General features: G+C 41.3%; 1 protein-coding gene across 2 annotated transcripts in view; it reads right to left on the bottom strand.

Annotated features, from left to right (window-relative positions):
- The window catches only part of AP2B1 (adaptor related protein complex 2 subunit beta 1), a 102,586-nt gene that overhangs the window by 8,541 nt on the left and 68,986 nt on the right, over positions 1-25,059 (bottom strand). For both annotated transcript variants that reach the window (XM_014550760.2, XM_006174851.3), the window contains 3 exons: positions 24,268-24,397; positions 4,879-4,963; positions 3,868-3,954 (listed from right to left, as the gene is read on the bottom strand). In XM_014550760.2, the coding sequence (XP_014406246.1) occupies positions 3,868-3,954; positions 4,879-4,963; positions 24,268-24,397 (302 nt within the window). The remainder of the gene's footprint in view (positions 1-3,867; positions 3,955-4,878; positions 4,964-24,267; positions 24,398-25,059) is intronic.

Here is a 25,059-nt window from a genome sequence, read left to right as displayed (position 1 = left end):
ACACATGCACGCACACGCATGCATGCGCGCGCACACACACACACACACACTCACCCCTTCCAGAATTAGAAAACATGGCAAACAGCCAGGTAGAAAAAGCAGAGTGAATGGATGTAACTTTAACGCATTTGGAAGCATTCCGGTTAGGAACCTGGCTCTGCTCCTACTGAATCATGATTTCCATCAGAAGGCTGAATGGAAGGAGGGTTCTATAACAGAAGTATGTGTGAGTCAGTTTTTATAAACCTTGGATAGTAGGTTTGCGCTAGAGGGTATGTAGATGGCAGGATAATCGATGCTGCTAAATGAACCTAGTAAGAATGGCAATGGGAGCTTCCCAGCCAGCCTGGGATAGGCTTCTTGACAAGACAGCACAGATTTTTAAATATCTGAACGTCTGGGAAACACGATGGAATCTTTACAGTTGTGAGACTTTGAGAATGAGAATGTAAAGACACTGAGATCTGCCCTAAAGGATAGAGTTTTAAAAGATGATCAAATACGGGTTACACTTGCTTCAGGATGTGATTTCTTTTGGTTCATTTGTCTCCTACCTCACATTTGGCTTTGGGTCTGGGGTCAGGGTCTAAAAATCTTAGAAGATGTGAGGATGGTCCTCCCTCCTTCATCCTGCTACTTTGGCTAAGGTCACAGCTCTTCCAGCAGCAGTAAAAGTGAAGAAGGTCCTCAGAAAGTGGGCAGGGGAATCTGCACGTGGGACCCAGCTGTGGTCTTCATTAGCTAGTCTGCAACCACTGTGACGCTGAAAACAACACTTTTTACCATCTGAACAACCAAACTATACTTAAGTGCTGGCTGGCAAAACATCTGCATTTATGAACTATTCCAAAGGATGGGGAGAACCACAACAACACAAAGAAAGAAAGAGTACCCTCACCTAGTCCCTGTGTCAGAAGAAATATCTGTCCCTCACTAGAGTGCCCGACTGGTGAATACAGATGCAACGTGCCTGAGCTTTTCACTGTATAATAAACAATTAACAAAACAGGTTTGCAGACTGCTTGCCAGAAAGATTCCTTGCTGGATATGGCTGGAGATGCAACTACTTCCTGTGTACAGCGGTCCCAGACATGTACTAACCCCAAATGCAGCTACAATATAAGCTGCAAAACAGGTTCGTACAGACTGCTTAACACCAGTAGAGATGACCAGTGCTAGGTCCTCTCTGATCTAATATTCTCTAGGATTTACACAACTAGGGCCACCACAGGCACCCTATCATACACACCTTTCTATTAAGGTCTAATTATCAAGGCTTAGGAAGAGGGTTCCTTTTCTTCCTTCACCCCTAGAAGAAATGGGAGAGCAAAAGTAAAAGCTCAACGCTAGGCTGGTCAGTCCTTTAGACCTGTGCCTTCCTGCAGCCCTCTGAGTGTTAGCTCCATCTGTCAAATGTCTACTGTGGCACAGAAAAGCTATTTAAAGTGTTGGTGCTACTGTGATTAGGGCAGATCAGCTGGAAAGGATGGTATTTTTAGCTCCCAGCTAGACCCAGGGTGTTGAATCAGAAGGCACTAAACCTGAAAATGTTCATTTTAACAGAGCCCTCAGACTGGGGAAGTGTAAAGGCCAGGGCACTCCAGACCTGGGGTGGAAGCAGAGCAAAGGCTAGATAGGATCAGCTGCAGGAAGTGGTCTTGTATGAGGTTAGCAGTGATTTTGTGTGGGAAATGATGGCCTGGACTCCTGGAGGAAACGAGGTGGCTGTTCTTTCCTCTGCTTTTCCACATGCTGCACTGCCACAGAGCAGCCTGTCACTGGAAAACCGAGTCACTGGAATTTGGAGCACCCGAGGCAGGGAGGAACTGGCACGAGGCCATGGCAGAATGGATCAGAACCGAATTTGCTCCGGGAAACCTGTTCCAGTTTGCATCAGAAGACACAGCCCCACTGGGAGAAAGGCCAGACACCTCTTCTTTGGCAAGATCACAAACGCACATCAAGGTGCAGTAAGGGTTCACAGCCCTCATGTGGAAGCAGGGACATCTTTTCTATTACTCGGCAGGCCAGACTAAAGGCCTGTCACCCAAACTCTCATTTTCTTTTTTGAAAAAACATGTCCCTTTCATACTGGACCTCTGAACCCAAATCTGCTTTCCAATCACTCTGGCCTTTCCCTGCTCTCTATAAGCCGGAGTTTCCCAGATCATTCATGTTCATGGAACGTCGGTATTCCATAAGATGGTTTTGTGACTTTAAACTCCACAGTCAAGTAAAGTCAGTTAACACTGAGTCAAACTGGTTTCCTCAGTGCCGGAGGTCTCAGCCTCCAGTGTGCTCATGTGCAACGGCAGCTTCCAACAGGGGCACACCACACACGTTCCTTCCCAACCTGAGCTGACCACAGACCCTTTTTTGAGGGACAAGTGTTCTTGGGAGCCTAATACATGAAATGCTGCCTCAGGACTGACTACACAAGGGTGACTATAACTAAGGGCCTGGGTACAGAGGCTGCTTCTCTGACAGGACCCGCTCCGGCTCTCGCCGTTAGCCACTGCAGACTCTGCACCTGAAGCTTCCTGAAAAACAGCTCACACTGTGGGAAGCTGTCCAGTCTCCCGTACTCATCAGAGGAGGTTCGTGGTAACTAATCAGCAAGCCTCAGAGAGAGACAGATAACACCGTCACCTACCTAGAGTATGGCACCCAAAGCAGCTCAGTCAAGTATGATTTTTTTTGGTGAAAACTCAGCAAAAATCTGGTTTTGTATTAAAGCCACATAACCAGTCAGGGTGAGAAACCTACACCAAGAGTATGCTCGGAAGGAGGCAGATATGCGGTATTTCTGAAGAACCAACTACCTAGTTATTATATCAGAAGTTATAGGCGACCACTCCCTCAAACACGTCTTCAAGGCCTCAGGAGAAGCCCTGTTAGAAAAGATCTGTCTGAACACAGACGATGAGTGCATCCCAGAACCCCGACTCTCCACCCCGAATTAAAAACAACAAGCTGAAATGAGAAGACAGTGAGTTGTTTTCTCTTTCTGCACCACTGTGCTGCCTCCTCCCCCCGCTGCGGGGCTCTGGCTACCCCGGAGGACGGAGGCCTGCTGGAGGGAGGAAGTGATGGGTAGTGAAGAAGAGGTGGCACTGACCAAGCACCAAGGCTCACTTCAATCAAACTCAGAAAGCCTTGGACTAACCTCAAAAGAGAGAGGGAGATCGGGCCAAAGGCAAGACTCAGAACAGCTCTGGGCTCTTCCACTCCGGAGGAACACTTCAGTGGAACAAAGCCCCAGGGACTGACAGCTGCTGCTGTTCCTCCTCTCCCGTTACCTCCCTGATGTTCTATTACAGTAATAAAGGTAACTACATACAACAGGGCCTAGAGCTTTCAAATGGTGACTGAAGAGGCTGGTATCATCATGTGGAAGCTGACACAAGGCAAGAAAGAAGGCTACCAGCTAGGTTTTAATCAACTATGATGTATTCTTGTTTAGTCATAAATACAGGATTCCAAATAAGCATCTCAGAAAGGACCACTACTGCGGGCTGATGTGAAAAAGACAAATAATCCTTTTAATTCTGGGGGAATACGTATTTTCAAGTGCCACTTCAATTATGTGATGCTTAGAATGTTCAAATAAAATGACTAACACATGTTCAACTACTGAAGAGCTGGGTAGGTGGATCCACTCTAGTTCTTTTCTTACATCTGTTAGCTTGGAAGTAATCTAGTACCTACATCAAAACATCCCAAGTTTTTAAAGAGAAGTTTGCAAAGTAATACTATATATTTACCAGAAATAAGGTAGATATGAAAGAGGCAGGGAACAAAAAGACAAAATTCAGCTATCTAATTTAACTTACTGAGATGAAAATAAAATTCAGAGTCATTACTCACCAGCATTTAAATGACACTCCTTAATCTGAAACTGAAGTTCGTTTTCGTTGGGAATGTCCTTCCATGTTGCAAGGAAGACCTGGCGCTCTGCACGGGGAAGCAGAGGGAAGGGAAGGATGTGCACCGTCTGTCAATATCCTGACATCTACGGCCTGTACCAGCCCTCCTGTGGAGTGCTGGCTCTTGCCTCACAGCCAGCAGCAGCCTGGGGCTGGGGCCACCTCTTAGCTATGCAGAGATGCTCTCCTCCCAGTCAATTAACCCCCCATGAGCAGCACTAAGATAAAATGGAAAGAAGTTTACATCTAGGGTTTAGTTTTGGCTCCAGTGCTTTCCTATTTGGGTGACTTGGGGCGTAAGTCTTGTGACTTTACTGATCCTTCATTTCATCACATATTATTACATCCGCCTACCCTCCCTAAAGAGCTATTGTGAGAATCAAACCAGTGAAGTGCCAATACAACCTAGTATGCACTGGTATAAACTAGGGTCCTAAGTAAGGGAAGAGAGAACAATCAACAGCTGCATGAGGGGTACTAATGATTTATTCCAGATTATTGAATTCTTATCCTGAGACAGTAAGAGCTTAGTACAGGGCTAAGTGCTAAGTTTGCCTGTACTACATCAAGTCATTATAAAAACTACTTCTGCTTTGTAAACTTGGAAACTGAAGCTCAGAAAAATTAAGCCCCTTGCTACAACTACACATCTAATCAACAGCCAAGCTGAGATTCAAATCTAGATCTGCTTGTCACCAAGCCACTTACTCTGTACACTGGGGTGACTAGATTATTCAGACAATGGGCATTGTGATTTAAAGACCAACAGCAAAGCAAGCTCAACTGTGACTCAGATGAATACATAATTAGCAATTATTAGAGCTTGAGAATAGCCTCACCCCATTTTTTAAACCTCAAAATAACTTGTTCTTCTGGGGTTACGCTCTGCCTGACATTCAGAGTAAGGGCAAAGGTAAATTTGGCAGAAGGACAGGAGGACATATGTACTTACCCATTTTGCCATCTTCTACAAAAAGCACATTGAGTGGGATGAGGCAGCTGAAGTAGAAGACATCAATATTGTTTTTCACAGCCACCTGCCAGGAAAGTAGCAAGGGAAAATTAGGACATCACAGGAAGCCAGGTAGGAGGGAAAGAACAGTTATATGTCTAGAAATACACCACCCCATTTCCTTCCTCTTTTAGACCGTGCAGGAAATCCCAAATCAAGACACACCAGCCCATACACTGCAAAGTCTGTCCTTGCTCATCCACTGGCAGAGCACTGTCGCCAGTCTGCAACTCTCCCTCTCTCTGGGAGGAGCCCCAGGAGGGATGAATTCCCGGCACAAGTTCTATACCTAGAGTAATCTACTCCATTATTATGCATTTCTATGGTTATAAATAGTAGCGGCTGTTATCACTTACTAAGTACCTATTAATGACAGTATTTCTAATCTTCATCGTAACTATCACAAACAAAGTAGTAAGTGTTACTCCTCTCTCATTTTACAGATGAAGAACTGAGGTTCAGCAAGATTAACTAACACTCAGTGTCACACTGTCAGCACACAGAAGAACCAGGATTCAAATGTAAATTTGACCCTAAGTCTTGACTTTTCCCTCCACAATAACTGGTGCCATACTGCCCCTGATCTTTTTCTCAAATACCACCATTAAAGTGCTTTCTTTTATAAAATCTTATTTCCTAAGTCATTGGGCTGGAAAAGCTTGTTGGCTCAAACACTGGAAAATCTGATGATTTTAAGAAGGAAAAGCCTTTGAACAAGAGAAGAAATGAGTCTTCTCACAATACAGGCTTCTGGATTTGGGCAGGTTGTGTCTACCATGGCCTGTTCAACCCACAGCATGCCATTTATATATATATTTTTAAAAAGCTACAGTAAGTACTTTTATTCAGGGGCAACACTGATTGGTGGATCTATTCAGAAACAGGCCAAGTCCACTGTGGTGGGTTATAAGAACCATATACTGTAAGAAGGGAGAGATGGGGAGAATTGCTCTAAACCACCACCTCCCACTGGCTTCTGTCACTAGTGACTTTCCTAGCTATGCTCTTGGCACCACAGAAAAATATCTCTCTGGGTGAGTTTTATAATCAGTAACTATGCTTATTTCTCTCTCATTTCACCCCAAGAAAATAAAGGGAAAAGGCGCTTATTCAGCACCACTATTCTCCCTTCCCCCCTCCCCCTTTTGGGGCAAATGTTCACACTTCAACAGCACACTGAGATCCAAATTTCCCCTTTCTGAAGTACTTTCAGTCCTTTTACATTTGTCATTAACTCATCTTCCCCACCTTTAATAGTACCTTTATTTCATCCTTCATAATTTGGTTTGGGTATGTCTACTTGATACAGTCTCTCTGCTCTCTTTCCCAGAAGAATTCATCAAATTATTTTCCTTGTAAGTTTTGCATTTAACCTTTCAATTACCAGCCCCCAGGAGTTTCTGACCTATATCACATAATCTGATGCCAAAAATGCTGAGACAGCGGGAGCCTCAAAAAGCTTGAGTCTGGTGAATGCAAGCAGAGTGACTAACCTCAGGAAAGAGGGACCTTCGACAGTCTTTAAAATGTACTAGAGCACCACTTCGAAAGACTCGTATCAGCTGTGGGCTTCTGGGAAAGAAGTATTTTCTAACTCATCTGGTACTCCACAATGAGAGAAGGAGAGCTCTTATTTCAAGTCAGGGCACCAAGAATAACTTGAGGGAGTGCCAAGCTCTGTAAAGGGCATTTAGAAGTGAAAACTGGATGGGGTACAGGTATATGAAATGCCAGTGATTATCATTACTAGCACCTTTGAATGGAAAGCAATTATATCTCACATAGCTCCCGTGCAATTCATTCAAACATCTACTAATGTTTCTATGTCCCAAGCATTTGATATATAAGGAATGACAGAGATAATATCATCCTTGTCTTCCAAGAGATAATGTTAGTGGTTCTTAACTAAAGACTTGTATTAGAATCATCTGGAGAGATTTCTCAAAACAGATGCCAGGGCTCCATCCTATACATATATATAAATAAAACAATCCCTGTATCTGGGACCTGGCACCTGTATTTTGGAAAAAGATCCTAGGAAGACCAACCGGACAAACAATTAATTTAGAACAACGCTACCTAAGAAGTCTGCGTGGGCTTATAAATAGCTCGTTCTTCCAGCTGGAGCCCTTTGACAATGGAAAAGACACGAAAAGCTCTTCCAGGTCAGCAGTGCTAAGCCATTCTGCCCTGAGGACTCTTTTGACCAACAAATGAAAGCCAGGGACCCTCTTTCAGAAAATCGTATATGCAACATTTCCACAAAAACTTCAGGGGTTTCAGCACACCCTGAACACTATTCCTGGACTTCTGCTCTGGAATAATTCTCTGAGAAGCTGAGACACCCAAATCAGAGGGATGACACAGTGGTTCCGAACATGGACTCGGGAACCAGACCAGACCATCTGATTTCAAACTCTGACTCTGTCACTTACTAGCCGTGCGACTTCAGGCAGCAGCACTGAGCGCAGCTTCCTGTCTGACGAATGGAGATAGCAGGATTCAATGCACGGGGCTGTTATGAGGGTAATGAGTTAAGATTTGCAAAGCACTTAGAATGGTGCCTGGCTTACAGTAAGTATTATAACAAGTGTTTGCTAAAGAAAAGAGAACCATAATTAAAGGTAACCACATTAGACTTATTTGAAATCTCACACATGCTCACATGTATTACGACGATATGCTAACAAGAGATCAGAAGAGAGAAGAAAGGGCTCATTGGCAAACTGTTGGCTTAATGATTCTTCCTGCTACTGTGCCCCTGGTAAAATGTCATCTCTTTGTAGGATCAACTGCACATTCCTCCATTCCTTGGAGGAAGCATCTCATCTCTTCTACATTAGCTTTTCAAAATCTGTATTTTGAGGCTCTCAAACTTCTACTCTTGGCTAGAATGGCATTCATTTCAAATGTATATGGTTCTCTTGGATCTGGCCCCTGCCTACCTCTCTAGCTTATTTCCATAAACTTCAAGCATATCAAAATTATTTCTTGCTCCCCAAACGCTGAAACTGACAGCTCTGTGCCTTGTTAGATGTTGTTCTTTCTGCTTAATATATTCTTCTCCTACAGCTTTATCTGTCTGGAAAATATCTATTTAATATTTAGTTCAAGCTTGACAAGGATTTCTCAGGAAGGCTCTCATTCCCCTCCCCAGCACCCACTCCATGCATGTAGAATTCTACGCCAGCATAAAGTAACTGCTTATCTCTGCCTCACCCACAATACCACGATCTCAGTGCAGGGGCTCTCATTTTCACTCACATACTAGCGACACAGTAAACATTTGTTGCATAGAATTAAGGGGAAGATATTGAACAAATGGAATGAAACACTGGTTTCTCAACCATCAGTAACATCTCTCATTAGGCACATGGATACTCAATGAGGCAAGGATGAGAGGACAGGATGATATGTGGTCTCTTCTGGTTTCAAATCCCTGAGCTAAAATAACATTTAGATGTTGAGGAAAAATAACACATGTGGTAGATCACAATCCAAAGAATACTAGATTCCTCAAGGATATAGCCAATAACTCTTTAGGAGTCTTGGCAAAAAAGAATCAAGGAAAATAGCATGAAGCCAGTTCAACTGCAATCACGATGGTGGCTACTCTTAAACAGAACTGAGTAAACCTTAGAGTGTAATACCGATTGCTTTAGAGGGAGAGAGGGGAGTTCCTGGTTTTCTTGTGAAATTCACTATCCCAACAGGTACAGAATGGAAAGACATAATCCAGACAAACTGAAAAATTATTTTCCAAGAGTTAATTTAAGCTCAGTGCCTAGCTTGCCTATAAGAAATCAATTATCACATATATATCCAACTGCCTACTTCATATCTCCATCTGGGTAACCAACAGATATCTCAAAATGAACATGACCAAAACCAAATTCTTGACTGCCCCTCCTCATCCCTAAATGGAACCTCCTGTTGACTTTCCAAACTCAGTAAATCAAACACTGCAAAGCTTTGTAATGGTGTCCCTGCTTCTGCACTTGTCTCCCCCACCCTCAACGCCTAGCTTCCCAGTCTATTCTCAACATAGCAGCCAGAGTGGTCTTAATATGTAGGTCATTTCATAAATACTTCTCTGCTCAAACCTCCAGTGACGTTTCCAAGCTACAACTGCCTATAATCTGATGCCTATTACCTCTGACGTCATGTGTCATGACTCTCCTGTCAGCCACAAGAGCCTGCTGCTGTTCCCTGCACACCCCAGGCACCTACCCACCTACCCCATAGCTTTTTGCACTTGCTATTTCTTCTCTCTGGAACTCTCTTCCACCAGAAATCTGCAAGGCTCATTCCTGGCCTCCTTCAGGTCTTTGCTTTAATCAAATATTATCTTCCCATGCAGGTCCTCCCATGACCAACGTCTTTATAAAGTCAGCCCACCCAATCTCCAACTCCAGGACTCCCTATCCCAATCTCTGCTGTTTTCCTCCATTGCTCGTATCTGACATACTGTTTTACTTGTTTGTTGGTGCACTGCCTGTCCCTGTGCCTCATAATCCACCTCCAGTAAAATGTAAGTTCCATAAGGGAAGGGATTTTTGTCTCTTGCTTGACTGTATTCTCAGCTTCTAAAACAGTGACTGGCACAGAGTAAGTGCTCAATAAGCATAATGACATAAAACATACTAGTCAAAGTCCCTGACAACCATTTGGGTTTAGACAAGATATGGACTTGGTCTGAAGTTTCCCAAACGACAGTCCTTCTCCAGGTTTTCCCAGTGTACTTCCTTTAACAGAGGAGGAAAGAACAGACATGTACACTGGGGTGGAGGTAGGGGTAAGGGTCAGGATCAGGGGCGTAATATGAAGCAGCCCATTGTAAGAACAAAATTTCTTTGAAGTTATGCTATTCCATAGTGGGTCTATCTGTTTTAATATGAAAATGTGCTTCTCCCTTTACCTCTGAGAAAACCTTATGCTCCAGGAGAACGTGCTATGTGCATATTTTAGTCTCAGTCTCAAGTACCTCCTAACACTGGTGTTCTTAAAAACTGCAGGTCACGACCAACTGGTGACTCTTAAAACTAATTTTATAGAATGAAACTGGCACAAAACATTAGAACAGAAAATGTCATAGGGCATCTCATGGGGAGGAAATGTTTCCTGAAATAGTCTCAAGTTTCATGCACTGTATGTGTGTATCCACTACGTAAAATATGTATGTAAAATATATTTCTCACTGTAAGTTGCAGCCAAAGAAGCCAAATACTCACACACGAAATTAAAAGCAAGCAGGGAGGAACGGGCCCTGAGGGCACATCTCAGCTTCTGCTCTGAGGATGCCTAAAGCAGATGACAGACAGCACCAAGAAGCAGGACACCTAACCCTCTATTCGCCTGGTCTGTCATGTGAAACATGTGGCCATAATAATATTAAGTTGCCTCTCAGGGGCATCAAAAGGAAGAATAAATAGAAATTATTATCAGGCACTTGGAAAACACAAAAGTGGGCTATAAATGCTTAATAATAATAATAATGATTTAAAAAAGTTACTTTCAGTGGCTGGTGGGGTAAGAGCAGCCTGTCAGCTTCAGCCTGTAACCAGCAATTAGTTTTTTCCCATACTATGGGAAGCCTGCTGCAGTAGCTGCAGCCTCTTTATGGTGGCACAGCTGGAGACAGGCAGGCTAAATTAATATTCTAACCTTGTTCCAGCGTACTCAAAAGTACTATAAAAAGGTACGAGATGAACTCAGCCTGAACTCCGGCAAACGCAGCCTCTCACCACCCCTCTCACCACAGATAACCACAGGAGGCACTGCCTCAAGAAAATCCAAGGCAAGTGGTACACAGCTCACCTCTGAGAGTGTATCATCTACTCTTCCATGACGTCACTTGTGACCTTTCCAAATCTCTGAGGAATTTTTTCTTTTTCCTCTTCTCCATTTAGCTTTTAGAAAGATTATTTGCAGACTGGTCCAAGCTAGGACCAGGCAGTGACGCCAACCATCTCCAGTTCTCTGAGGAATGATGATTCAGATGTGTTTTAAGCACCACACCATCTAGTCTACAGATCCTAGGGGAATGGCTCTGAGTGACAGGTGTTTAATGGCATTGACTCCAACTGTGTGATATATGTCATCTGAGACTCAAGCAGCAGTGGCTCTTTCTGCCAGCTGCTGGAGTTAAATCTACCTGTAGTTCTGCATTCCCAGTCAATGCCAAAAAATACCTACCGTCTTTTGTTTAAATATTGTCTTCCACTTAAAACCCTATTGACCAATAAATTATCTGAGAATTCTCAGAGCCATCCTGACAAAACAGAAGGCTCTATAGATAATATTTGACCATGTCTGAATACAGTTAAAAATACAGCAGAAATAGTCATGTAACCCACCACAGAAAATGTCAATTTACTTTCCTTCCAATGCTAATTAAATTTTAACGTGAACAGCCACCTTTAGTTTACTCTGAGGGGTAAGACGCACACAAGAACTTTCCATCCATATTCTTTCTTAGTTCACCCAGAAGATCAGATGGACTGGGTGGCAGCTGCGCAGCCCTCAAACGGTACCAATCTGCTGTTCATTCGAGATAAAAGCCATACTTGTTTGTTTTCATTGTTAGGAGTATGTGGACAGCAGAGCCCCTTACAGGGAAAATCTGACAGGTTCCTTCTCTCCTGATGAAAGCAGCATCTCCACACTGGGTAACAACATGCACTTCAGCATTTGAAATTTCCATGTGTAAATGGCTCTCAGAATGGAAAGGAAAGCTCTGAACAAACCCCGAGATGATCTCAACTGTAAATCCTCTAGCAGTACACATAATTACTGGGTTTCAGAAAGGCAACGAGAACTCAGGAGACAAGTTCTCTGAGAAGACCTTGTTTTGAAAGGTGAACAGAAACCAAAAGATACCAGAACTGATGTAACTATCACTCCTCCTGGAGTCCCAGTTCTGTCATGAGATCTGCTTAATCTCAATCTCAGAAACCCCCCCAGAGCCTACACCATGAACTAGAACGCAGGCAGATTACATCTCCAGAACACCAGAGGGAAGACTGAGATTGTAAAGTGGTACACATAGGTATCAGTTGAGAAGACTCTTAGATGAAACTATTAAAACCCTGTGGTTTGAGCCGGAGTAAATCAGAATGATGGTCTCCAAGGCTGTACACAGGGAGAGCCCCGAAGCACAGAAGGGCTACAACGACTGGAGTCAAACCCTGTAATTCTTCTCCAACTTAAGCTAGACTCTCAAGTACTGCTTTAAAAAAGAATTCCCCTCTCCTTCAAAGTCATCTGGAAAAAAAGTGGAAAGGTCACAAGTTTCATGAAAGACTGCCTCTATGGAGAAAGTCTTTCATGAAGCTTCTTTTTGAAGCCCACCTGAAGCCCACTCATCACCACCACTAACACCATATGAACTGCAGAGGGTCAGGCTGACCTCACATCCTTACAAGTCCCAGCATGACCTCCAGTGCCAGCACTGTGAAATCTCGTCCCAGAGCGAACTTTGGTTTTGGGGTCTAAACCTTTTTACTGCTTACCTCTGAATTTATAAACAATCACACCCATTCCCACCAAAGTAAATTCTTCTGATCGCAAGTGTGGAAAAACTTGGAATTGGGAAGGGCTAGACCATTACCTTCTTAAATTAAAAATAATTTTTTCCCATTTAAAGGCAAATATTAGACTGTTATATTACTTGAGAAAATTGTTTTCTGAAAGCAAAGAAATGAGCAACAAGATACACTGAATATCCACCAGCAAAAGACAAACCCCTCTGCCCTTCCTTTTAAAGTCTGCCTCCTTATCACCTTCCTAATTTCGGAATTAGGAAAAAGACAGGAGTCTTTCTGTCTCACAGGAAAAAAGGCTTGCTCAGCTTCAGTATCTGTCAGACATCCAAGTGATTCTGGTTTTCCCTGAGGCTCTAAGACACTTACAGAACATCCTTGAGCTTCCAAGTTTACTCTGAGAATATTATACAAAATAATCCTAGGGAATTAGGATAATGGTTTAATAAATAGTTGTATGATGACAATTTGCTTTTATTTTGAAGAGGCACACAAACATAGGCTAGTAACAGAAAAAGCCCCCGAAATGTTAGAATGTCACGTGTTCTGTTTTCCTATTATTGCCAATCTTGGAAATAGATAGGGTCCATTAATGTGCTGTGATCTTGTCTTTTCAAATATGAACAGAGTAAAGGAAGCAACAGGTTCTAATGCTGACTCTGCCCACCTGAGAGAAAATGAACTTGTAATTGTAGTCCTCAGATTAAATTTGGGACCAGGACCAGACCCACCCAGATAAAGGGGCATTAAAAAGCAGCAGGGGGCAGACTGCAAGGCCACAGAGCATCCCTAAACAGGCACAGTGTTCGCTATGAGGAGATGGGCCTAGCTGAGTTTGGTTCAAGAACTAGATGCACTTGATATTTGGAAGTACTTCCTTAAATGGAAGCAAAAAGATTCATTCAATAACAAATGTTTATTAAGCACATACTGTGTGCCAGGCACTTGGAGACATATCAGTGCAGGAAAAACTAAGACAAAAACTGCTGCCCTTTTGTAGTCTGCGTTCTAGTGAGATGGGGCAGGAGGTGAAAATGAGTAAGTACATTAAACAGTATTTAAGATGGATAAGTGCTCTGGGGAAAAAGTAAGGTACAGGGGGTCAAGAACACTGGGAGTAGAGTGAGGAGGCCTTATCAAAAAGGCACTATTTTAGCAAAGGCCTGACGGAGGCACGTGAGCATGCAGATATGGGAATGGGGAGAAGCAACATTCCAGACATGGGAAACAGCCAATTCAAAGGCCCTGAGGTGGCAGCGTTACCTGTCTGAGGATCCTCCAGGAAGCCAGTGTGGCTACAGTGGAGTGAGGGGAGGAGCAGCAGATGAGGTCACCGAGATCAGGGGAGGGGGAGGCATGGCTAGATCATACAGGGGCTTGTAGACCACCGTTAGGACTCTGGCTTTTCCACTTAGAGAAAATACCAATGCAAGTTCTCCCACACTGGCGATGTAAACCTGAGTATAACAGCGCAGTGGTACAGCAAGAATTAAGCAGCCATCACGGCTCTGACAGGACTGTACCTGTGCGGAGAGGTCACTGGCAGTGTGTGCCTCACAAGGAACACGGGGCGAAGGGGAAATAATGCTAAGATACACTGCATCTGTTCCTGCTGCAGGTAGCTTCCTTATTTTTTAAGAAGTTTTACATGTCAGGCAAAATAAATCAGGAACGTAGAGCAAATGTATATTTGGTCTCTTTCTGCCAATATAGAACCCACCTGCCACGCGATACGGACCTATCTAGTTACAATGCAGAAACCTTTACCACAAGCCCCAAATGCTCTCTCTCCTCCTCCAGCAGCCCACGACAGAATCACCTGAGGCAGCTTCAGTTGCCAGAAGCAGTCAGCAGTATTTCACAGACCTTTCAGCCTGCCAGACAGGTAAGTTCCCCAAACCCCAAGGTCTTACCTTGAACAGGCTCTGCCTGACCTACACAGGCTCTACCCCTAAAGGCGCGATCTCTCTTCTTCCCTTTAACGACAGCTCTGTGCACCTCGTCAGGACTGGCTAATGCGCCTTCGGTTGCAGCTGTTGCACCACAGAATGAGGTTTCTCACCAACAGCATGCTCTTCAGGGCTTACTGTTAAACTTTAAAATACATTTCATACACACTGTCCTAAATCACAAAACGATGAAGGCAGGACTAGTAAACTACCAGTTAAAGTTATTAGAGATTCCACACCCCAGTCTGGTATGTCATGGGACTGAAGGCAAACTGAAAACTTAATAGAAGAATAGACTTCAGTAACAAGAGCGAATGAATATTAGTAATTTTAAAATCTTGGGGGAGGGGGAGGGTATAGCTCAGTGGTACAGCACATGCTTAGCATGCAAGTCCTGGGTTCAACCCCCAGTATCTCCACTAAATAAATAATAAATAAATAAACCTACCCCCGCCAATCAAATCAAATCAAATCAAATCAAATCAATCCTGGGGTAAAGCTGATCTAGAATCTAATCTAGGTTCTAGGTGATAAACACTGTCAGATTAGTTTGCAGCAAGTTGGAAATCAAGAAGGTTCCCAGGTGTGCCTACGTACTGCCTGCTATATTATTTAACCTTAATGTGGAAAAAAGGCAGGCACAGGTGGCTGTCAAGATGACTGGGCACATGGGTAGGCCACTGTGCACAGAAGCTGTGTCTCGGAATCTGGTCATAGTAGAAGAGGCAGACATTATTGTCAGGTACACAGCATGAGCTATGGAATTCAGAAGTTCTGTGCATTCATATTTGGAGTACCTGCCTTCCAACTCCTTCAATGGCTTCTGGAAAGGAACCTTGCTACTATGTCAAGGACCACCATTCATTCATACACTTTTCAAAAATACTGGAAAAATGTAAATAATATTTTTCTTTGTCTCTAAACTGTAACTGAGTCTAAGTACAGTTACCAATGTCTCCACTTCCAATCATTTTTTCCCCCTTAAAATTAGAACAATAAAACTAACTTCTATTTGCAGTACACACAAATATATGTCCTTCCATAAACTTAGGCTTTCCTGAAGTGGAATGAAAGGGAAAATGAATTCAGATTGAATATACTTTCGTTACAGGCCCACCTGACTGCTTTTCAGGCCCTGTGAGCCTTGATTCAGAGAGAAACTTGTTCTATAAGACCTCAAATTGTAGAACTAGGATCTACAGATAGAATTTAAAGGAAGACAAATTTTAATTCAATATAAATAACTTCCAAAGAGTTTTAGGAAAAGGGAATGGGCCATTTCAGGGCAGTAAATCAGTAGCGGGATTCACGTAGACGCGGAGCCTCCAATCACTGCTAATACAGGGTCAATTCCATCGGAAACAGGGCTTGAAACAGCCAATATTAAAGGTCATCCTTCCAGTTGCAAGATTTTACATGCTTTATGTTTGCACATTCACACAGCCCAAAGCTTTTCTCAAGTTTTATTTTCAAGATGTATGGACCTTAATACCATGAAGCCTACGTATAATCTCTACAGCAAAAAAATTGTGAATGAAAGGAAATTCTTTTCCCATCTCACTGAACATGACAATATCACAAAATATTAAGAGAGTAAATATAAATGGGGACAGGATATGGGTCTCAAGTGGGCTTCAAATCCAGCTCAGGAAAATCCCAGGGTGTTTCCAACCTACAACACCCTCTAAGACTTTGTGTAAAGATTATCAGCCGTAATGAGAACACAGGGACTAGGAAAAGGTACCTACTTTTTACTCAGAATTCTGTCTCCTACTGCATGAAGATCACATGGTTAAATCTATTTTCTAATCAGTTATCAAACCAGAAATACAAAACTGATTCCATTTTTCACCACCAACTCCTAACTTACTATCATGATATAAAGATGGCTGAGATTTTAATACACGAAAACCCACAAATCACTTTATTACCCTGTAGAACTATTCTGAAATTTATTATCATTTGCTCAAGATTATTCTCAGCATGGGCTTCTATTACTTGGGTAATCTGATCTTTCAGGCTCTTTTTAATGAGGGACTAGTTCCCAAACTTGGGTGTTTTAAGAACTGAATTGTGGGTTTCAGGAACAACTGTCTCCTACCATTGAGGCCAGATTTACAGTCTACTAGACCACATCAACTTATCAGAATACGGAATTCTTATTTATTGCCTATGTGTGGTTATTCAAGCAGGGCAGTTGCTACTAACAAACATATTTCTAAAATAGTCCCAGAAGCCAGCAGTTGAGTTCTGGTTATCGAAAGACAAAAGATATTGCCTAGCAGAATTTTGATTATCTTGACAAAAAATATAAGGAGTGTTCTCAATGAGGCCAACCTAGTTTTTTAAAAAAAGAAACATCTAGTATGTAAGATACTCTACCTCTCAGATGAGATTAAAGGAAATGTTTATAGTCCTGATGTGACACGAAAACTTGAAGCAACAATCAGAGAAAGCAATTTTCTCTTTTCTTCCCTTTGGTGGTAAAATGTTTTCATTTCCCATAACCAAGATCTTTCATAACCATTACCTACATATTGTTAATGGAATATTTTAGATTCTGTTCTGTCTACAGGGGTTATTTCCAGCATCGGATCTATTTGTGACCTGGGAATCTCTTATAGTTCCCATAAGCTCCACCACTTCAAGGACTCAACGTCTATTCAGGCAGCATGTGGTCCCATAAAAGCAATCAGAGTGCACAGTCCTCAGCTGCGGATCTTGGAAGACCAAAGGAGGCTTTAACACTGAACTTGTCTGGCTTGCACAACAGTCAAGAAAAGTCAGTAAATGCCAAGCTCTGATTTGTTTCCTTTGATGGAAGCTGCTGAAAAGGTCTTCCGCTTGGAGGCATTTACCAGTTTTTCTGGTACAATAGCTACCGCTGTGGGTTTTCTAAGTGTGAACGGACATATGTAAGACATGAAATATCAGGGACAGGCACCATCTGCAATGGCTGTCTCACAGGCTGCGACTGCAATGTAGGAGTAGCAAGGGACAGAATTTCCTTACGGCCGCACACTGGCAAAACAACAACAACAACAACAACAACAACAACAACACAAAACCTTTTTGGTTGACAAAGATATTAAAGAGGAATAAACAGGATTGTACGACTGCATCCTTTGCAGCTAGCACCTTCAGCACCTCCTGCCCTAATCATTCAAAGGTTAAATGAATAGCACTGATGAGTATTGCCTCATTTTACAATAGACATTCAAATAAAAAAAAGAGACATTTTCCTTAATTCATTCTCTTATTAAATACTCATCCTCTTATTAAACAACACTTATATGAGGTCTAAAGGTGATACAAAGATAGACAGGTAACAAAGACCATATACTAAAGGACTAATTTTTTATCCATAGGTTAACCTCTAACCATAAAGTAGTATAGAAGGAAGGAAAAAAAGAATTTTTATGAAGGTGCTATCAGACTTTCAGGTAAAGGTAATAGATTGAAAATCACAGCTAAATTTCTTTCTTCTAGAAAAAATTCTGGCAAAATTAAAGGAAAAAAATTTAAAGGCATAAATTCATAGATAGGGAAGAAAAAAATACAACAGCAACAAAATCTTGGTATAACTGTGAAACAAATGGATTAGCAGCAACACCACAGGATTTTCAAAGCCTTAGTACTAGCAGCACCTCTGGAACTGTATGAAGGGGGAATGAGGGGAGGGGGTGTTAAAAGAAAGAGGATTAAGATACTGTTAGAGTCCTAGATTCCCTGCCCCCCCCCCACCACCATCCTGGGCTACTTCAGCCCCTCAGCCCCTTGATAAAACTAAAAGATTGATTCTCTTAGAGAGGGTAAGATAGGTGGTACATTGACGGGGATGCCAGGCATGGCTGAGGGGTGGTGGAGTAAGTGAATTTATGTATATTAAATGCTGAGACTCTCAAGCCCTCCTTCCCAATTTAGCTCCCAGGAGGCTGGCAGAAAGTCTTTATATTCTAAACAAGAGAGTCAGAGATAATTTTTGGAAGAATTAAGCCAGCCCCAAAAGAAAGACACCAAAGTACTGACAGAGAGGGTTCCAGCAGCCCTCAGTGATGGGTAACTGGAGCACCAATCCTGGGTCTCACGGGTCAGAGGGCTACCCTCTGATCTTCCTCTGGTCTCCTCAGAACCCTCGTATAGAAGAATCCACACAGGCAAAGAAACATGCCCAGCTACAACACACAGAATTTCCTGGCTAGAAGGCTCCAACACTGTTTTCAGGGCCTGCTTGAGATACTTCTACTGGTCATTTTTTCTGAGGGTCAGCAAGCATACCCTTAGGCCCAAGGCATGGCCAGAGGGTGGAGGTGGGATAAAGGACGAACAGGTTCTGAAACAGGGTTCTTCAGTTGCACTCCTGAGTGAACAGACGGGGAATTTTAACAAAGAATCAAATGGAAATCCTAGAACTGAAAAGGTCTATGAAATGAAAGTTATACTGAGTGGATTTAACAGAAGGTTGTAGCCTATAAAAGAAAGAGTCTGTATACCTAAAGACAGATCAATAGGAATTATCCAATCTGAAGAACAGAGAGAAAAAAACAAAAACAAAACCAACTAAAAGCCAGCCTTAGTGATCTGAGGGACAATATCAAGTGGTCTAACATGTGTGCAAGTGGAGTTCTGGAAGGAGTAAAGAGATACTGGGGTAGAAAAAAACGAAGAAATAATGGCAAAACTTTCCCAAATTTGGCAGAAACTATCAACTTACAGATCCAAGCTCAGTGAATGCCCAGGCAGGTAAATATAAGGAAAACACGTAGGTATGTAATAGTCAAGCTGCTGAAAACCAAAGATGAGAGGAAAAAAGACAGAGGGGGAGCCTAAAGGTCAGCACTAACAGAACTTTCTGTCATGATGGAAACAGTCTCCTTCTGCACTGCTCAGTCCGGTAACCACCAGCCATGTGAGCAGCTGAAATGTGGCTAAGGCACCTGAGGAAATGAATTTTTAAATTTTATTTAATTTTAATTAGTTTCAATTTATATAGCCACATGTGACTAGTGGCTATCATATTGAACAGTATAGCTAAGGGGACTTATGAGATATGTCAACCCATTATAATATGTGCACTTTACTGATTCAAACAAACAGAAATAAGAAAAACAAAGGTTAAGATACTGAGATAACCAGGAACTTGAACACTGAATGTATACTTCATGTTAAAGAATTCTTGTTAATTTTTTAATGTGTACAATAGTTACTGTGGTTATGATTTTAAAAAGAGACCTTGTGTTTTAAAGACATATATTAAAATATTTATAGATGGAATGATATAAATGTCAAAGATTTGCTTCAAAATAATATGGAGCTGGGCAGTGAATAGGGGATGCGGTAGAAATGAAACAACTCTTAACTATGGATTAACAATTATTGAAGCTGGATGATGGGCATACAGGGACTCATTACACTATTGTTTACTTTTGTAAAGTTAAAATGTTTTCATAAGAAGTTTTTATAGAGAAGAACAAAAGAAGAAAAGAGATCAAAAACAGGTCAAAAAGGGGCAGGTTGGTCCAAGAGGGTCAACATTGAAATAGCAAGACTTCCAATAAAAAAGAGAAAATGAAGGGAGAGCTATAAAAGAGAAAAATTCCCAGAACTGAAGGATTCAAGTTTCCACGTTCAAAGAGCTCAGTAAGTATACCTCACACAACAGGTGAGAAGGGACTCACACACCAACGCACATCGCTGTGAAATTTCAGAACACAAGGGATAAAGAGAAGATTCATGTAAGTTCTCATTGAGAAAGAACATGGCACAGAAAAACATCAAGAATCAGAATGATGTAAAATGATTATAAATCAATAAAAAGTGTTAAAAAAAAAAAAAGAATCAGAATGGTTCCAGGCTAGGAGGGAAATGGTTTATCACCTAGAATGATATACAGAAGCCATCAAACAAGTATGAAGATAAAAAAGACATTTTAAAACATGTGAGGTCTCAAAGCTTTATTCTCTACATACCTAGTCTCAGGAAACTACTGGGAGATGTTTTTCATCAAATTGAAGGAGTAAATCAAGGGGCAAAAAAAATAGAGTAGGAGAGCCAACAGCGAAGAGAGGTGAAGGGAATGAAGCACCAGAGCGATGATGAAAATCCCAGGACAACTTCAGGTGTTCAAGAAAACCAGTCCAGCCTGGAGCAGGTCAAGACTCCAAGAGAAGACTTTAAGAAAGTGAAACGGGTAAGACTGTTCTGAAGGGTCTGATTTCATTGGAATTTGGGAATGAATTACAGTTAACACAAAAAATTAAGCAAACAAAGAGAGACAAGTATTAATAGATAAGTATTCAAATATTTACAAGAAGTTTTATGGACAAAAAAAATGATCACACTATGTAGCTCAGCTCTGACAAGTATCTACCGGCTACAGGGTATTAATAATGTAAATAATCCTGATTAAAGCAAATGATAAGACAGCTCTAGCAGGAAAATAGGAAGATAGGAAATATGCATGCAGACAATGGTCATAAGTGGGGAGATGGAAAGGAATACCCAAAATGGAAAAATCCAGAAGTTGCAACACAAGATTGCTATTTAGACATAGAGAAGTATAAAAGGTATCAACTAAAAGCTGCAAGAGAAGAGTGACTCTGTGGAAGGAGGAATTGGGGGCCATGCTGGGGAGAGAAGGCGGGGGGCTGGGTTTTTCTTAATTAACTATAGAACTGGTAGACTCTAATATATTTTTATAATCCTGATAAAATTAAAACTTGAAAGAACAGTGCTATCAACATTCTCGTAAGAGTTTACAGCCCAGCGAAAAAGGAGGCCGAGCAGCTGTGAGAACTCTACAGCATCTATGCAAGGACTGGGGGGACACACATTACGTCCTAATTCTAATGTCCTCCCGCAGATACTGACTTGAAGAAGCAGTCACCTGCCAGGCGTCAAGTTTAAAGGAGTATATTGTGAAAATGTTCTAAGCAGCTAACACAGATGAAATGAAAAACAAGAATATCAGAGTTAGAGAAAACTTCATTTAGAGATAATTCATTTAGACATTTGGTAAGGTTTTTGTTTTATTTAAATAGAACCAATTCTCTTTTTTAAAGGAATATAATTATATGATATAAATAAACTCAAGAGAAGCTCCCAATGGGGGCGAGCTAAACTTTACATTGTGTAATATTTATAAGTTGGATTCACAAAGGCTTTTATAGCCAACATTATTAGAATAGTAGAAAAATGTTCTAGGTTCAAATCTCTGCTAGGTATTTAATTCTTGTCTCTAAGGTATAATCTATTTTACATTTTAAGAGGGAAAACAGTGTCTTTTTAACCTTTCAGTAATGTTTCAAATAGACTATAAGTCAGTAAGTAATTTGATGAACATTTTAATGAAGTTTTTGTACCAAATGTTTCATTACAATTCTGGCAGCTAGGTTTGATTTATTTGTCGTATATATTGATAGCGAATTAGCCCAGATAGCTAAAACCTACACTGCATTCAAAATTTCATTTCCTCAACCCTCATCCCCACCCCACCCCCCAATTTGATGGTCTGAATTATGAGAAAAGTACTAATTTTTCCTACATGAGCATTTCCTACAAATCTTTACCTGGTTTTATCTAGACCTTTATGGCCTAAGCTTGTTCATACTGGGACAAGAGCAGAATGGAAGCTGAAATCTGAAGTAACCCACCCACCTTAAGCTAGCTATTAGTTTCACCAGCAGACATTAAATACAGCTGCTCACAGGGGGAAAGAAAAGTTTATCTTTTCTGAAGTTTTTGCTTATATTCTCCATTGGGAAATACCAATTAATAAGAACAACAGCTACAATTATGACATCCTTGAAAGAAAGGAAACCGTGGGGAAAACTTGGAAAATCAGTAGTTGACTACAGATGGAATTTTCTTTTTTTCCTAGAAAAGCTGAAATGCTTTGTTAAACTCTGTTTAGATGGAACATTTTTAAGCTTGTTTTTAAAATAATGTCAGGTTTGTGAAAACGAAAACTTGCTAGTCCTAATACCATATCCATACTTTTGAGAGAGTATCAACTTTTCTCATGAAAGAGTTCCTATTAGGGATGTTCATTTCACTGAATGTGAAATGGAAATGCAAATAGGAAACTAAACTGACATTTATTTATTTACTGTTTCCTTTCTGTTTTAAGAGCAGAAAATTTGGCCTGGTTTCTGTGACCCAAATTCCCTTTCCTACTTCTAAAGTAAAGCATTCTCACACTCATGCTGACTGTCCTCAAATATTAAGCTTGAGGCTCTGTGGGCCAACAGGAGGTTAGATTCCAATGAAAAGAGAGCAGATGTAGATTTGGGTTAGTTAGTTACTTTAGGATTCTGTGCTGGAAAAGCCCCTTCACACATTACTCTCATCATAGTAACAGCCAATTCCTTCTGCACAGTAATCCTTGTTTTGTTCTTCTAGTCTGAGCCAAGTTATACTGTGACTCACTCATCATCACTCTAAGTCATGACACCCTTTGCTGAAAAAAAGGCAGTCAACTAGTGTGGCAAAAAGGTAGTTAGTCAACTGGCAAGCAGGCTCGGTGCACTGGTATTTAAACTCCTGGAGAATATTACTCCAAGTAATTTTATAGCTGATGTCTCACCATGAGTACTAGGCCCCCTACACTGGTATTTCCAGCAGATTGAGCAATGGGATCCCACCTGTTTCGATTAGAAAGTGGAAGACAGGTATTTTTCTCTTGTCATTTAAAACAAATTTTACAGTTTCATTCAGATCATTCTATCATTTCAAGTTCTCGGTAGAAGGGGAACACCAATAATTTTTGTTGTGCCTTCTGATTGTCTTCCGCAGTGCATCCCTCCCCCGCTTCCCCATTAAATTATGAACTCATTTTCAGTAGGGATTTTCTTTTCAGCTGGGAGTCTTTATGGCCTTGAAGTTTAGAACTGTTGCAAAAGGGCTGCTTTGCATGTACTCCTTCCAGGTATCCTCATCAGTCCTGGTTCCATTTTACGTTAATTTATTGGTTTGGAGAATTCTGTACCTACATAGTTAGTACAAATTTGGGCCCTGAATTTCTCAGAAGAGGCCATTCAGAACCCTGGTCAGAGAGAAAATTCTCTCATTGCTTGTCCTTATGCAAATATTTTTCTAGTTCCCCTTTCATTGAGGGAGTTGTCCTTCCAGGGTCTCAGCTTTATGCAGAGATTGGTTACAGTTCCTCATCTCAGGCTGGCCCACGGCTGTCGCCCCTGGTCTTGTGAGCATTAAAACCCCCAGCTCCTAGGGCTTATATCTATATTCATATCCCTTCAGCTTACATGCTTATAGCTCTGCCCTCATGTTTCTTGAATCCTAGAAGGCTTACATTTCAAAGAGAAATTCAAAGTGGTGAAAATGGAATGAAACTCTAAAGCTAGTACTTAAGCATTCTAAAAATCCAGTATTTTCAAGATCAGGAGGCTCTTGCAGACCTGACACAGCTCTGAGCTCCTCTAAGACGTGCTGTACTTTTCTGCACTTATACATGTGCTAATTATTTAAGTCCAGATAACCCAACTATTTATGGTTGTGTGTTCAAACCTCTACTGAAATCTATTCTCTGACATTCAAATTCCCTATGGGAGTGTTTTAAGGAAAAAAAGTTTGTAAATAAGATCTTTAAAAGTTTCTCAGTGTTTGTTGAGTAAAAGAAAGGAGGATAACTTTCTCCGTCAATGCATGACTGACTCCTGTGATTTTTTTCTTAATGAAAAATAAAAGTCTTCTCCAGAGCGTTATTTCAAACCTGATTCTATGACCAAATCTAATGTAAGAGAGAGAGGCTGTTTTCCTTATAAACAAAATTAAATTGGCAAGATATCAACCTGTACCCCCGAGTGAAGTAGAAGTCTGACCTGCAGGTTGTTCAGAGGCTCCATCTTCATGACTGGGCCCAAGGTGTTGAGAGGCAGGGAGACGTCAATGCTCTGGTTTGGCATCAGTGGTGTATGGATGGCCAGAGGAGTGCTGGGGATGACACCAAAGCTACGAGGGAGGATGAAGAAAACCCAGAGGTTAATCAAGAGACAGGATTTGGCCATATCTTCAGGTTTCAATGGCTTTTTACTCCATTTGGAGGAAACATAATTCTTAATAAAATTAAATGGAAGAAATAGAAGGAACTAAAGTGCTCAATTCTAATGTGCTGTAACATTGGTTACAATATAACCTCTATTTTCCATTAAATGGATTTGTGGAAGGAGAAAACATCCATAAGCATAGAATGATTTGCTACTGTTCTAATTTCTGAAAGTTTCTTTTGTTTATCATGCCACTGGAGGGACAGGTTTGGTAAGTCTCTTTTTTACATACATCTTTCTTTAGATAATCCTTGGGAGAAAGAATACTCTAAGAATACCCACCCTGTAAAGTACAATAGTATTATTTCATTAGGTCGATAACCTGCCTGATTAGTTCAGAGGATTATTTCCAGGTAACTCTCATTTTCTGTGTGTCCACTCCCCCACTCCCCACTTACATAAGATCCATCACATCAGGAAAGAGTCAGTCTAAATAAAGCAGAATTGATTGGCTTAAACATTCTGAACATTCCAAAGGACAGGCTGTAGACCCAAACATGGCTACTTTCTTAGCCTAAGGCAGGCTAAGTACTCATTAGACTTCTCAGAGAAGCCTGTCTAATAATA

This window comes from Camelus ferus, chromosome 16 (assembly GCF_009834535.1).
Source record: "Camelus ferus isolate YT-003-E chromosome 16, BCGSAC_Cfer_1.0, whole genome shotgun sequence".
Lineage (NCBI taxonomy): Eukaryota > Metazoa > Chordata > Mammalia > Artiodactyla > Camelidae > Camelus > Camelus ferus.
Note: the sequence above shows the minus strand (reverse complement) of the source record. Positions and strands in the feature narration are given on the sequence as shown.